This window comes from Copadichromis virginalis, linkage group LG12, assembly GCF_057382275.1.
Source record: "Copadichromis virginalis isolate Kocher_CV1m ecotype Utaka linkage group LG12, C_Virginalis_male_GT1.1, whole genome shotgun sequence".
Classification (NCBI taxonomy): Eukaryota; Metazoa; Chordata; class Actinopteri; order Cichliformes; family Cichlidae; genus Copadichromis; species Copadichromis virginalis.
The window spans coordinates 33,879,973-33,896,766 of NC_140629.1; the positions used below are offsets into that span (position 1 = coordinate 33,879,973).

The 16,794-nt window shown below is 36.8% G+C and overlaps 1 protein-coding gene across 3 annotated transcripts in view; it reads right to left on the reverse strand.

Annotated features, from left to right (window-relative positions):
* Positions 1–16,794, reverse strand: part of ksr2 (kinase suppressor of ras 2) — a 125,236-nt gene that overhangs the window by 27,945 nt on the left and 80,497 nt on the right. For all 3 annotated transcript variants that reach the window (XM_085476193.1, XM_085476194.1, XM_085476192.1), the window contains 6 exons: positions 14,756–14,924; positions 14,287–14,328; positions 9,839–9,908; positions 5,346–5,394; positions 4,006–4,367; positions 69–165 (listed from right to left, as the gene is read on the reverse strand). In XM_085476193.1, the coding sequence (XP_085332319.1) occupies positions 69–165; positions 4,006–4,367; positions 5,346–5,394; positions 9,839–9,908; positions 14,287–14,328; positions 14,756–14,924 (789 nt within the window). The remainder of the gene's footprint in view (positions 1–68; positions 166–4,005; positions 4,368–5,345; positions 5,395–9,838; positions 9,909–14,286; positions 14,329–14,755; positions 14,925–16,794) is intronic.

Here is a 16,794-nt window from a genome sequence, read left to right on the forward strand (position 1 = left end):
TGGGACACCTTGTAATACGTGGCATTCTGCTGAAGTGTTTTGGAGAAATCCGTGCCGAGTTATTTTACCTTGACCATCTCTTGCGCAATCTGTCGTGTCTTGTTAACATCCAGGACAACTTTGGCATCTCGCACTACAGAATAAAGTGTCCTGCCTTTACAAAAGCTGGAAAAGACAGTAAAATTCAGGGTTTACATCAATGCCAATAGGTAATACAAATTTGATAAAATCACTACATTATTTAGATGTTACAAGTCAATCTTAAAAAATTCCTTTCAAAACTTTTAAATGAGTATTTTCAGCTTAGTTTGTCACTGGTTTCCTGTCATTCCAATATGTCTCAATCATGCTTTGTACATCAACGTTGCAAAGAGAAGTGATTCATTAAGCTTGTAGAAAGCAACTGATAAGTGCAGGGCTAAAACCTCGTATACAAAGAAGTTAAAATAAAGGACTCCTGTACTGCTCTCCTAAGAATAAAAGAAAAAAATTCATACAAGATAAGTGAATATGGTAAATGGACTGATACTTATATATTGCTTCTAACAGAGAATTCAAAATTGTTTTGAAATCATAGTTTAAATGAAATGGAGCAAAGAAGCAGAAGAAGCAGGGAACTCGAGCTGCACTATTTTACACACATATCGTGCCTTTCTGTCCTCATTTCATATACCAAACATGGCCTCCCATTTTGGTGGTCTAGTTAAGCTACAAAAAATCTCCAATGTGTCCCTCTTACATGTCAGTGTCCACTACCCAGCATTGCAGCCTACTATTTAAACCCCTCCACTGCCCCAGTATCCACCTGTAAACTCAGGGGAATAGTTAATTATAAACCCCCAATTTTACTTACATATTGATGAGTGGTGAGCTGGGTGCCTAGACTGTGAACACACACTATGCTGTGCTGCTGTAATTAATCATCAAAGTATCAACAAGCGCCTGACATGTTTATAGTCTGAACAATGTGATGTAAACTTAACTGCAGGCTTGAATGAGTCTCTTTGTCATCCCTAATAAAAACAAATACATAAGAAATGAGACTAATACTGAAACAGTCCACAAAATGGTTAACTGTTAGAGTGTTCAATTTTCACCTCTCTCCACTTCATCTAATCCTCATCTTTTAAATGTTCAGTGTTACATAAACAGAAAAAATATTTGTCTAGAAGTTCACGAGTGTGCATTACTGGAGTTTGAGACACTGTTAGAGGATAAAATGCCATCCTATGAACTAAAAGCGAAGTTCTTTTTTTTTTTTTTTTTTTTTTTTTTTTTTTTTGGCCTGTCGCGTTTGGCTCTTTTGCCATCAGAATTGTTGTCTAAAGGCAAAGAAAGATGCCCAACGGATTTACTTTACCAAACTGACCATCCCAGCCTTGCCGTAATGGTCCATTTGATTCACCTTTTATTGTTTATTTTATTTTCACTTACTGAATACGGGACAGACTTGACTGGGGGAAAGAAGGGGAGAAAGAAAGAGGGAAAGAGAAACAGCTAAGAAGAGGGACGGGGGAGAAGGGCAAAAGACAAAAACCAACAGAACGGGCAGAGAAAAAAAAAATGCATATATCAATCACCTGGATCACCTGCTGAGAAAGAAAGCGAAGTTCACTGTAAGCCAGAATGGAGCTAGACTGTATTTCAGCTAGACAATGTGATATTTCTGGAGGGGTGCCATCAAAATGGCATTTTAATAGGCAGCTCAACAAACACCCCCTGCCTCACACTTGAAGCCCTCAACCCCGACTGTGCCATGCAGGTGACCAACAAAGGACCCGAAGCTAACAGCTCATACATATTCATTCCTGAAACAATCTCATGACAGCCTCATTTTTTATATTTAAAACCTCTCTTTACACGTCTTTTATTAAACACAGAAATCTAACTAACAAATGCTGGCTGGTTAAATCTAAAGCCAGTTGAAATTTTTATGCAGACATTATGTTTTATGACAGTTACTTTTATACCTACGGCAAATATGATATGGATAATCTAGTCTAAGAAGAAAGGGTGTATTTAATGGAAGACAAGATGATGGAGAACTAATGAGTCCACCTTAACATTCTGAAAATCACCTTTGTGCTTCAAAATGAATTATGCAATTTACATGAATAAAATCCAGCAGTAATATCACTGTATCCTCTATGCCCAACAAAATCAACCAACATAAAGGAAAAAGTTAAAGGAAAACGTTTCAATCAATATTTATGTTCCTATTAATGCAGCCTGAAATCTTTAATAAACCAGTGTGCTTCGTTTTGCACTTTGGTCTACATGATTAATATGAAGACTATTTTGTAGTAACTTTTTTTATCCTTGTGGTGTGAGAAGCAGAGTATTAGTGGATAACAAAGCCACCTGTTGCACTGACATTCGCTATTATTTTCAGCAATCACCAGCGAGGATTTCTGAGAAGCAGCCAGCTCACCTGTTAGCTCCCCTGTGCATACAGCAATTTCAACTGGCATCAGATGCAATATCTCAGAAATCATACAACTGGTCATTTAAAACAGTAAATATGATGGAAGGGATTAGTGCATTTGTGCTAAAGCATATTTAAAGTTGTACATTTAGTAAGAGATGGACAGTCCCTTCAAAACAAATATATGCAGAGACAATGTATAAAAATTGCAAGACTTCCTTGTTGTTCACAGCCTATGTAGATGACAATAGGACGGGCAATAATTTCTTTCTGAACGTCATTAGCTCTGCTAATTAATTAAATGAGAGTACTTCTCGTGATGTTCTTTAACAAGAAAACAACCTTTCTTTTAATTGTTATAAGTGGCAAAATACTTACAGTACTTAAATCTGCCTAAAAGTAAACACTAATACATGAAATAATTAAAGAGAGAGAAATCTTCACGTCCACTCTAACCTCATATTATCTGCTGTTGCACTGTAGTGAAGACAAATGCACTATTGCTATGGTGAGTGGTTGGTTCATCTATTCAGCAACAGCAGCAGCCTGCTCTAATCATAACCTCTCCACATCCCATTGTCAGACACTCTAAACTCATATTTCTAAAGAAGGGAAGGTCTGTGGCTGATCTAGAATGAATGCTAGGTGACCAGGACTGACTGTCAAAGCCATAAAATGGTCATTCTCTCAAGTTCAGAAGCAGACCAAACTACACATTTTAGAGCTGTGAAAATGATGAACGGATGGATGGATGGACGGACGGACAGACAGACAGTTACCCTGGTTAGAGTTGTATAATTTTTTTTCCTACAGATAACCCATATGAACATTTCTGCATTTTATCTGCGATGATCCATTTATGGAGTCTCATTATATTGCTTTTTATAATTGCACTGTACTTTCATTTGTTTTATGGTCAGCATTCTTTTCATTGCCATCTGTATATTATTTTTGCAGCCTGCTCAAACATGAAAGCTCAAATGAACCATTGTGTACTATAACATATTCTAATATAGGGCTATTGATGGACACCATTATGACTGCAATTATAAAGAACAATAGAGGTCGTTTTAAAAAGTTCTTCAAACTCAACTTGTATTATTTTAAAGTGGCACTTTAACTAACCTTTTAGGCCATGCAAATATTGTAGTTTCCTTATTATTCAATATTATTTCTGGACATTAAACTATAAGACATGACATGTTTACAAGTTAATTCTTTAAGGTACTCAGATTACTTTCTCGTTAATTCTGAAATTCAAGTCATTTTTTATTTAGTTTCTAAATTAAGTAATCTGTTGCTGGTAAACTGTTTGCTTGTATCCCTTTTTCTTTGCTGCCACGTAACAAAACAAAATATAAAATCCTCAGTGCATTTGTTCATGTTTCTCTCCTAGTCCTTAACAGGTAGCTACATTCAAGTGTTCATTAGCTGCTTTTTGTAGTGAAGCTCAGCTTGTGAGCCGGTAGAGAGGACAATCACACAATATAGCAAACAGTACTTAAGTGTGATCAATGTCTGTCAGAGGTGTAGAGCTTTATCAAGAACACCTTAATTCAAACTTAGATCTTTATCCTTACCTGGTAATGATGGCCAGATGTGGTGGGCTCATGCAGGCCCCCATAAAGAGCACCACATTTTCATGGCGAGTGTTTCGGTAGGCCATCACCTCACGTTTGAAGGCCTTCAGCTGGTCTTCGTTATCACGCTCAATGTCAATTAAGCGAATGGCGACCTCGCCATGCCATCGTCCATGGAAAACCTTTCCAAAGCGACCCTTACCAATCATCTCCCCAATCTCTAGTTGCTCAAAGGGGATGTCCCATTCCTGCAGGAAGATACTGGTCTGACTGGCCTTACGTGGGAAGTTTCGAGCCGACAGGAGCGACAAGTTCATCTCCTCAAACTCATCACCAGAGTCCTCATCATTGCCTTCCTCATTCTGTGATAAAGCAAAATTGAACTGTGGGTAGCTTGAATTTCCTACACATGTATGGAATCAAAATGCCATTATACACAAAAAGATAGTGTTAAATCATTCCAGCAAGATAGCAGATGGATGTTTTATTATTTTTTTTTATACAAATGCCATTTAAGAGAAGCATAATTATCGGCAAAAAGCTTCTCCAACCCACCAAGCTTTAGATGTAGCAAAAGCTCTGTATTCCCAGGATGAACAGTTTTTATCAGATGGTAATGTCAATTTTTCATTTTATACATACATACATACATAAATAAATCATCTTTCCTTGTAACAATATATATTTTACAATGAGTATAGCATATGATGTGATATATTTTAGCTTATAAGTAAATGTATTGAGTACTATTTTACTTATAAACAGGATTGTATATGAAAAAAAACAAACACATACTGTATGTCTGTGTTGCCTCTATATATAATGATTTTTCTGTGGCTGTTTGCACTTGAAATACTGACTGTTTAGACTGTTACCAATAAAAAATAGACTGATAAGAAAAAGGGAAAATAACCACAGGGAAAAGTGGTTGATTTACTCTGATTTGATTTTAAATATAATGCACCGCAAGAGAGAAAATGACCTACTCCAAGGCACCTGCTGGAATATCATTCAACGCAATCTGCATCACATTTTCTCAAATTATATCATTGTTATAGAAATAGCAATGACGAGGAGCGAAGATGTCTTTTCCTTCTTGTTGCTTTTGACGCATAACTTACCTAAAGGCTCCTCACAGAGCTGAGACAAATTATGCTAAATGAGAGAACAACGCAAATGACTGTGACAAGTGTTGGTGAGAGTGGTATTTAGTCTTCATTCGCATTCACCAGCAATTACACACTGATATTACTGGCATAATTGTCAGTACTATCAGCAATGCAAGGACTGAACAAAGCTAGATCCGCACACGCTGAAAGCACAACAAAGGTCATACTCACGTCTGATGTAGGTTCAACTTCGATTTGAAGCAAAGGGTTGCCCTCATTGCTAAAATAAAAAGGAGGAAGAGAAGAAATATATTCATAAGGAAAAATATCTTTGCAGGTTTTAAATTCTTTATTGAGTGTATACGTTGATTGTGGAGTATTAGTATTAGTATAAGCATGTTCTAAAGCCATCTATATGTATGTGCATCTGAAACCAAAGTATTTCCATGTAAAACGCTTTGAGATTCAGTGCTATATAAATAAAACTGAACTGAACTGAGTTAGTATTGCTGTAATATTTGTATGTTTCAAATAGTTATTATATTAAATAGTTTTCATGTGTGCTGAGAGCAGAGATGGTTTTGCGGTAGATATCAGTAATGTAGCCTCTACACAGAGATGTGGTACTCACACGTATGATCAGACAGGCTGATTTTTATCTGGACGACTATTGTGTGTGCACTGATGTGTGTCATTCCATATGATGTGTCACCACTACAACCTCTAAATCATTTCACAAACAGATAATGAATATGTCTGAATACCATCTGTGGATGGCAATATACTAACACCTGTGTCATATTAAGTCATGACAAATGTTTAGGTTCTCACAATAGTTTCCAACTATTGAGGAAGCAGAAAAGTAAACACAAAAAAGAATCAAAGATCACTACAAAAACTACAACAAGAACTGCTGTTGCAGTTTTTTGTCTCTATACCCAGATGAACTGATTGCACCTGCACCTGATATATTCTAATTGGCAATAGATAACTTCTCTTGACACCCTTTCCCCTGTGTGTCTGTCACAAAGAGTGAATTGCGCTCTGTTTTACAACACCTGGTTGTCTCTGACTAAAAAGTAGGAATTTTCTTTGTTTTGTTTTTTGCTTTTTGTTTTTAAAGTTGCTATTAAAGTAGAAATGACTGAATGTCATTTGTGATGCCTTTTGGGTGCTGGAGCCCTCTCCATCGATTAAAATGCTTGTCCAGGGTTCACTGCTGTTTTGTTTTGTTTGTACTTCTTTGTACCACTTTCACAACATTTTTTTTCTTTTACAAAATGTGTTACTTTGCTGTCAGTCGATTCAACTTCCTACAGAATAACAGCAATAGATCAGTCTCGTGTTCCTGAGAGATTTTGTAGAGGCAAATGTGCATATCAGAACCAGTGATTTTGGCCAGTGTTAAACCGATCTCGGTACTTAGCATGAGAATGGCACATGAATATTTTTAAAAAGGTCTGAACCCAGAATCATTAAGCACCAATGAAGCTCTGAAGGTCTGAAATATTTGGTTTTAGTGATACTTTTTGTGCACTTTTAAACAATGCAATAAATATCTGCAGGCAGCTCTGAGACCTGCAATTTAAAAGCTGCATGCCACCTTATTTTCTGAGCCGGTAACCTTTCTATTGTGCTTTTACCTAGACACCAAAGAAGAGACATGCTGTAGATTCAGAATCCCATTATAACACATAAGGTCTTTTATAGAGGCCATTTCAATGACTATGAGATGAGCTGGTCTTTGTGAATAGATATTTTGTTATTAGATTTGTCTTATTTTAAACATTAAAAACCAATATTTCTTTTCTGATATTTCTAAATACTAGATACAGATCTTTTTTTTTTTTTCACCTCTCGCAACTAGTCTATCTCCAGTGTTTACTTTATTATTAATCGTGTTTCCTTTTGTCAGTGTGTTTTTCAGGAGTTGCATTTATTTTCATTCATGCACAATTTTTCTTAGCAATGTGTCTTTTTTTTTTTTTTTTTTACCTAAAAAAGCTATTATTTTTTTTGCACACATTACAATAAAAAGAATTACTGAACCACAGGCTGTGAATCATCTGCAATGTTTCAGGTGGCAAAAAGACAATGATACTGTGACCATTTAATAGATAAATAACTACAATGTGAACAGGGGGAAATGTAAGAGAGAGGTCTTCTCATTGGTGGCAGCCTTTTTCTGACCCTAATTTTTATTTTCACATTCATTTTACGAGTTTTTAAGTGCATTTGCACCCTGTGCCCTTATTAATTTCTGACCCAGGCGTGTCCATTGTCACCTACAGCCACTCACATGACATGACATGGGGGCAGGGATAGCTCAGTAGGTAAAGTGGTCGCCCCATGATCGGAAGGTCGGCGGTTCGAATCCACTTAACGGCTACCCTGAGGTACCCCTGAGCAAGGTACCGTCCCTACACACTGCTCCCCGGGCGCCTGCTTAGTGGGCTGCCCACTGCTTCACTGAGTGAATGGGTCAAATGCAGAGAAAAACAAGTAATTTCCCCATGGGGATCAATAAAGTATCCATTATTATTATTATTATTATTATTAAATGAACCCGTTTCCCTTATTCCACTCAACCCCCACTGTCCACATAATCGTCTGTGTAACATCAGTGTATAACTCCCCACATTCTATGGTATATTAACACTTGTTCGCAGAGCAACCCTTGACTGAAAAGACCATAGGTGAGGCAGCATATAAAATAATGTGATTCCTGTGGCGCCAAGGGCTGCTACCACCGGTTCGATCTCTGCTCTAATGAGGGAATCCTGCAGGGCGTTCGGGTCTAAAACAGGCCCTCATTAACCCTGAGATGAAGCTATTAAGGGCAAAGAAATCTGCCAGCTGCCACTGTAAGAGCATACAAAGAAGGGACAGGAGGGGCGATAGCATTAATTAAATCAGAAGAATGTGGGTTTTTTAACCACGCTTATGCATTCCCATTTGTCAAAAAGGCAGGGAACGATGAACGGGAGTGAGAAAGGGGAAAAATGGAGAAAAGGTTGCCAAAGATATGGGTTTTTAAATGAGTTTTCTCTTGCTCTTTTCTCAAGAGATTCATGATTCCTAAATATTTAGCTGTATGTGAATGCCCAAATCAAGAATAAATACAGATATATTATATGTTAAGAATCTAAGGTAAATTATGATGCATTTATTGACTGAAACTAATGGAGAATTTTTTTGGGGGGCATTCAGGTCAGAGTGTGCAGCCTTATGAGTCAGCTAGCATTTCTCAGTAGTAGTTGTACATTTTGTTTTCTTAATTTACTGTGGTTCATGCCTTTTCATAACTTCCTACAAGCTGGCTCTGGTAGAATTTGTTCCCAAGTTATGAACATATTTCTATGAAAAGCAAAAATAAAATACAATGTCTCAAACCTTGAATGGTTAATATTGGGGGAACAGGTAATGACTCTTATCTATTTCCCCAAGAGAGAGTACAAGGGGCTTTTCTTTGTCATTTAATTAGTGTTTTATATAAAGTCTCCTGCTGCTCTGATTTCAATAAATGTTAAAACCCCGTTTTTCTTGTTGACAAACTAATATCAAGTCTTTTAGTTCTTAGCTGTCACAGTCACATGGGTGTTGTTAATTGTTAAAAGCCTAATAACAAAATAGTTGGCTTTTCATTGTGGGCTGTACACACTTTCCTTTCCTGTATACCCTTTTGGCTGTGAATAAATTCAGTCTATTAGTCTCAATAAAAATGAATATTTTGTCCTCAGTGAGATGACAAAATTTGCCAGCTGCAACTCATTCACAATCAGCCCCGGAGTGCACACAGAGACCAGTATAACAACAAAACAAAACTCATATGCATGCATTTGGAGCACCTTGTGAAAAACTGACAGTGAAGCTTTACAGCTCAACGCCTGAATGTGGTTTCAAGATACAGAAAACAATATTTCGCATCACATTATAATGATTATGGTAATGAATGTAATGCTAAATGCTAAACTATCCCAAACATGGAGTCTATTATTATGTATGCATGCCATTATTTTTGTATGATTCCTATTATTTCCAGACTTTGCCTTCCTGTTTTTTAATCTCAAATCTGGCAGCTGCTATATAAATGAGGCATGATGACATCAAAGACAGCTTGTACATGTACAGCCCCGTACCTCAGTGTAAAAGTCATACTTTCGATTTTTTCCCAGTCTTACTACCATGTTGATTTTTTTTTAAAATATAATTATTTGTTCTTGATGAATCTACTCCAGTCTTTCAGCATGACCTGTATTTCATCACAACTGATCATCTTCCTATAGATTCTTGCCCCGTTTCATGCGATATATTGAGATCTGATTTAATTAACATCTGGGTCGAGAGGCATCTCATCACTAATCCTTCTCTTCCGGTTGTCTTCCTATGACCACTGGCTTCCTCAAAGAGCTAGTGAAAATCCACTTGGCATCCCAAGTGTAGCGTGAACTAAAGGCCATGCTAACATTAGTCTCTGAGTAATCATCATGTCGTCCCTCGCATTGAAATTGCCACCCAAATATCTGTGCTCCAATAAGTTCAACTTGGCCTCTGACCAACTACCCCAGAGAGAAAGGGGGAAGAGGGGAGGAGGAGAAGGAGAGAAAGCATGCAGATGAGGAAAAGGCTGACTGACAGAGAGAAAAGATGATCGGTAGTACTTTCTTTCTTTAAATGTATTCATGCGGTTCTACTGAACTATTTCTGTCATTGATTTTACTTACCCTGGTTCAGAAAGAACGGGATGCAGAATGACCTGCGGAGCTCGGCTGGGAGGAGCCTCGGGAGCAACATCTGGAAGCATTCGAGTTACAACACATCAAATTAATGAATTGAAACAAAACTGCATTCATTAAAAGTCATTATTAACATTGGTGGTGCTGCTTATCATGTAATAGAAAAGCTAGGGAACACCAGCTACAACAGAGCCACAGTGGTGACCGAAATACCAGCTGTGTCAAAACTGTGATACTATTAAACAAGGCAAGAGTTTTTCTTTCCCAGTAAAATGCAGTAGTAGCAATGCTATCATCATTGTAAGCCTTCTGTTTTCAGCTATCATTGCTAACTATCATAATGGAAGAAGGAATACTATTATTCCAACTGTTGTCGTGATTTGGCGCTATATAAATAAAACTGAATTGAACTGAATTATGGTGTAATATCCTACTTAATGACACAAGGTAACTCTTCCTACTATACTTTGGAAAAAATAATTAAAGCATGATGTCATCTACCATAGGGCTAATCCTGTGGCATTGCTATGAATAGGTGAAATCTGATGCCAAATTATAAATTAACTCCCATTAACCTCTCCCATTAAACAGGATTTGAAGACTTCCAGGGTGCCTGTGAGTACATGGAAATTTTCAAACACACTTGGCATCTACAATACTTATTCACACAATGAAATTATGACCTTCATTATGTCAACAAAGAGACAGACTGCCATTCTGTTTAAAGAGCACCTAAAAAAACTATGACTTTATAGATTCTAAATGTTTACACAGAATTTTTTCTTTGTGTGTAAAAGCTGTCTATAATGATATGCAGTGAATTGTGACACAAATTATGAAAGGCAACACGAATTCTGAAACTCTCACATAAATACATTCTCCTTTTACATGCTCGCACTGTCATTTTTATATCATTTTCTTTTTAATTCTCACATTCACCCCTTTTACTTATATATTTCAATGCACATATTCATACATTTTTATTCTGACATTTTTATATTTTTCCTCATATGTAGTTCTCATGCACATTAATTTAATATGCATTTAATTCTATAAAGGATATGTGGACGTAAGAAGAAAAAGTGTAATTTATTTGTGTCTAACAAAAGAATACACTAGATGCTTAAAAGCACTGGACCACCTACATATGACATCGACAGGAATTGTCTAGTCATGCAAATGCATATTTAGTCAGCAGAGCTTGACGAGATTGGAATGTAACTTTACGTGATCTATCACTTCTTGGCTAGGTTCCTATAGTTCCTAAATGCTTTGCAATAATACCACTTATAGTTCCAAATGGAAGAAATTTCATGAACTGACTTCTTGCTCAAATTCAACACAATCTTTAGAATCTTTATTAGACCCATTCTTCTGTTTGCAAAGGCAGATTGTATGACTAGGTGCTCGGTTTTATACACCTGTGGAAACTGGGGACTCCAAACACAAGAAACAAGGAATACAGTGGAAATGGCATGCAGGTCATCCAATAAGAATTTACAGATTAAAAGATGAGCTGAGTATAGATCGGTTATCACGTTGAGTTATTTTTTTACTCTAGGTGATTGGTTGCTACATTGGCCTAAGCAAAGCTGACTTATTTTATTTTAGGTTCTTCATATATAAGATGCATTTTTTTGCAGGCATATGTTTGTCCTCCTACAATAAGAAAAAAAACGATGTGATCAGCTAATGAAAATTACATGTTCTCTAACTATGGCTAAATAAGCAATACTGTGATAAACAAAACAGCAGTAAAGACATTTTTTAACATTTACACTTACATTTTATTATATCCAGGCTACTGACTATAAGGACAACACAGGTTCAGTGGGGCATGTGCAGAAGATTGACACTCATATCCATCTTCAGACAGTTTCACCAGTTCAACAGCTGCCTTCCTACCAGACTGTACTCCAGATTGTGGTTACTCCTCATCACTTGAGTGTGAGAGTTATTCATTCAAACTTCTGCCTTGAACCATCAAAGCTGTATCTCACCCAAATACAGCAGCACTTACAAAGCAGGTTCCTTTAGCCAGCAGCTAGTATGCTCATTGGAAATCAGCCCTTCTAGTTTCCAGCCTTCGATGTCATCATTTGGATGTACAACTTCAGTAGTTTTAACTCTGGCACTCACATCTCAAACTAGCTCAAGTTCACACTGCCAGACTCCATTAAATAAAATTGCTTTGACAGTTTGATTTTTAAAATCAAGGATAATTTTTTAAGATGCATTATTAAACTTCATTGCAGTATTTTTCATCATAAAAAAGCTTCCCACCATAAATTTGTAGGAAATTTGCATGTATTTATTGTTAACATATGACTACAGGAATAAAATTATTTTTCCCCACATTAATGGTGTAGATTTAATTGCAATGTTTGATTTGTCATCATTATGCTGTAATGTTTAGCAGTCAAATATGACTATTTTACTGCTGCAAAAGCCTTTAGGCAGATACTTCATGATACTGAAAACCATAATCAAAGGCATTAGAATATTTTTGGAGGAAGCAGTATACTTACGATAAACACAAATAGAGCAACAAAAAATACATTTGTGTATAAAATAAAATGAAGCCATAAATGGCTTACAGAATTAAAAAGATAAATCCCCAAACATATATTCCTATCACAACTTTAAAGTACCGTGAAATTGATGACAATCTTTGAAAAATGAAAAATCAAGCTGCATCTAAGATCTGGATCTTTGTCTGGTTTTCAGAAGTCACTAGAAAATGAATTCATCTAAGCATAGGGCCCTAATGTATTGATAGCGTCTGTATTTCTTGAACCATGAGATTCTCTGGGAATATGTAGCACCTATCTGCTCAATACATTTTAATACATGAATGTAATTTCAGTTGCTACTTAATTCTTGTCAGAGACCTGTATTCGTTAAATTGAATGTGTGTATCTGAGAACAAAGAATGTATAAGCATGGGAGTCCAAAGACTCATACGTAAGAGGTAAAACTATGTATGTATTGAAATGAGAAATATATATATATATATATATGTAATTATGAGTCAAAATATATGCATGTGAAAGGAGATTGAAAGTAGCTACAAGCAGAATCTACACATACAATATGTAAACGGAGAATGTGTGTATGTAAGTGTGACAATTTATAAATATGAAAGGGAAATGGAAATATGTGCGAGTGAAGATTTATGCATGTGAAAAGAGAATATCTTGATGTGAGAGCATCAGAATGGCTTATATGGGCTCTTGTATCAAATGCTATATCTAAAGTTATATCCAGCATTTATTTTTCAACTCATCTGCTGTTTTCACTTAAATGCTTCGAAGATAGCTCTACAACCAAACTTTCTGACATTCTAATAGTGGTGATAACACCATATTCTGCTGTATGAAGCACATAGAAAATAGTTTGCATAACGTGTTATACTGGTGGAGATGTGAACAGGTTGGATTCTCCCAACTATTTTTTGCAAGCATTGATCTTCAACATGCAAGACAGAGTAAGGTCAGCTGTGCTGTTGTATCCACCTCTGAAAGACATCAGAGGATTCACTGCTAGACTTGTTGTCTGTATTGGCACACTTTGACATTTTTTTTTAATGCAAAAACACAAAGAGTGAGCCACAGAAACTGTTCTCTTTGTAGCATGGTGCATTATAAGCTGGCACCATCTCCTCACAGCGAGGGACATGTTTTTATTTTCTGTGTGGAGTCTGCACTGATGTTGTTGTGGATTTGCTCCAAAGACCTGCAAGCCAACAGGGCTGAAAGCTCTAAACTGTCCAGTGTTGGGAATCGGAGGCCCTCATATAATGATATTGGTGATCCATTTGATATAATGTCAAATTTTGTGTATCCCATGCCAGCAGAATCTCTGCAGATATATACTCAACCCCACCAAAGTGAACACTTGTATGAAGACCACATATTACTACATTTTTGTAGTCTTTTCAGAATAAGAGAGAGCAGTAAATTTGAGATGACTAAGACATTACATCCATGTATAGATTTTTTTGATTGATGGTGAACAGTAAGAAGTAGATGTGTTGTTACATAGTTTATAAAGGTAGCTGAAGTAAAGAGCATGTGTGGCAACAATAATCAGAACATGCTGCAGCTTGCTGAGCACTATAATTATGCATTTCCAAAAATCTGTCTCTTCAGATTTCACTCTTTACCTAACACCACTCCAGCTTGTCTCAGCTATAATAACCTGCCAAATGAGCAAAGACTGTATGGTACCAGTGTGGGCAAGAGCAAAGCGTCTGGATATTGACAAATCATTAGGAAGCCCAAATGAGACAGCATGAGTGGGTGTAGAGATTTTTCAAGCAGGCCAAGGTGAGGGGATGAAAACCACCAACAACATCAAAAGGGCCCTCCTTACTCATCCTTGGCTAGATGCAATGCATTATAGGAAGGGGAAATAATCAATTTTGAGGTACTTACCGGGGAATATGAACTGTTGCTTGTATTTGAAATAACTGGAGGCTGTGGAAGGCAACAAGAAGAGCTAGAGTTTGATAAAAGTTGGGTAGACTGTCCAAGTTCACATGGCAATTTGTTAGTTTAGTATTCAAAGTCAAATTAGTTTGAACCAATCTATGTTGCAATATCTATTTATTTGAGTTCATAATTTCAACTCAAGGTTCTGTTCTCAATCCCTTCTTTGGCATTTTATTTACTTTTAGCAAAGGAAAATGCTTCTATGAGAAAAAGAAATTAGCTCACAGTTGCAATTACTTAATTTTGCTTCAGCTCTGACATTCACTTCAGTCATTAGCATAATTCTTGCATTGCCAAATGCTAAGCTAAAAGAGCCAACATACCTTCTTTTAGCATTGTTATTGTGGGCATGCACCAAATGCACCAAACCTTTAGAGGGGAATAGGAATTATATGTGTATTAAATAAAATACCTGTTAAGTTGAACTGTTTCTGTTGCCTTGCTGACTGTGGGGAGGGGTGCAGAGGGGAGGGTGGCGTGGCACTGCTGGGCAATGGAGGAGCTGGGGAGGAAGGAGTGGAGGAGGTGGTGGATGAGGGGTTACTGCTGGAGTCCGGTTGGTATGGGACTGGGATGTGATCCTGAGAAGAGACAGAACAGATAAAGATAAGCATAGGCTTTATTCAGACTTAAGTATTTGTAATTTTAAGGTGAATTTATAGAGTCAAATTTACTAAGTGGGGGCAAATTAGCGTGAGGCTGCAATCGCTAAAAATGCCCCCATGAGAGACGATAGCTCTGTGGTTGCTCTACGAACAATGAGCTCATTTAAACCACAGTTGAGGTAATGACCAATGTAATCTACCAAGAGCAGCAAAAATTAATGGAACAAAAATAAGCAGAGCCGATGAGGGAAAGAGTAATGTACTAACCAAAATAATATAGTGTGAGTGCAGGTTGCACACGTGTTTCTCTCTGGAAACAGCATGGCAATTAAGATAAACAAGAGGCAGTTGAAGAGGAATCAATGTTTTTGGCAAACTCTGTGGTTAGAAGTTTCCAGGGACAGTATGAGTGTATATATGTGTGTCATCGCTGGGTAAATCTGACAACTCGGGTGAAGCACACGATTTATCAAGTGCATCGCTGCCTTACCGCAAACTCTTCTACTTAAAAAAATTGAAATGTGTGTGTTTGTGTGTGCGTGACTTGGGTGCATATTAAAGAAGTTGCTGTTTCATGCATCGTTTTTGTTTTCTCTACACAGCCAACTTAAAATTTTGTAAGATTAGACATTCATATAACACACGTAAGTCCCTTTCAGCCCCATTAACTGTTGTTTGGCATTAATTGTAGACATGCAATAGATCCCATGAAGATCTAAAACAACACGTGGCTATAAGTGTGTGCGATTCAGAGAAATACAACACACACAGAAACTGTTTTTATTGTGAGTTTCTCTCCAGAAATGTGACCTAAATCTCCAAAACTGCAATGTACAATGTTGCAATCTGCAATGAGGCTGTCCACACCTTTCAGTTGCACAATTGACACTGCACATATTTAATAAACACCAACTGTAGCTTTTAAAATCACTAAAAGAGAGTTTTATACTGACACAGTTACCAAATCTGGCCCTCAGTTTGTTAATTGTAAAAGGCTCTCACTCTGCTTTATTGTTGAACTCTCTCTCCGTCTAACTTGGAGCCTCTAGACTGATTTTCTACCTTCAAGGCAGAACTTTTTATTCATTTCAGTACAAAGTAAACATCAGAGACTTGGAACTTGCCTGGCAGATGTAATCCATCACAATGAGAAATGTAGTCAACTTTACTTTTCTGTAAAATGTTTCTCATCTTCTCATCTTATTCTCATCACATCTGATCAGTTCTTCAGCCGAAGATTTTGCAAAAATCATTTCAGATCTAGATGACAGCCCCTGACTAGACTCCATCTAGTTTAAATTCAAATAGTTACTTAATATAATCATTTCATACTGACGTCTAGTCATCAAATCAAATCAAATCACTTTTTATTGTCACATCACATGTGCAGGCACACTGGCACAGCACATGCGAGTGAAATTCTTGTGTGCGAGCCCCACAAGCAACAGAGATGTGCAAACACAACAACACAAACGAGCAAAATACAAGAATGGCCAACCTGAAACTAATAAATATATGTACAATATATAATAGTGTATGCATTTCTGGATGTGTATACTAAATATTTTCCTACGTGTGTGTGTGTGTGTGTGTGTGTGTGTGTGTGTGTGTGTGTGTGTGTGTGTGTGTATACACATTTTTACAAATTAAATAGTAAAAAAATAAAATAATAATAATAATAATAATAATAATAATAAAATATATAAAATATACAGAGTTGAATATGTGCAAAACAAGTGGCATTTATATACAGTGTGGAGTGCATAATGACTTGGGTGTAGACTTGGGTGTAGCATTTTATTCATTCAAATAATTCAATTCATTTAATTTTCAGTGAAGTTCTTCC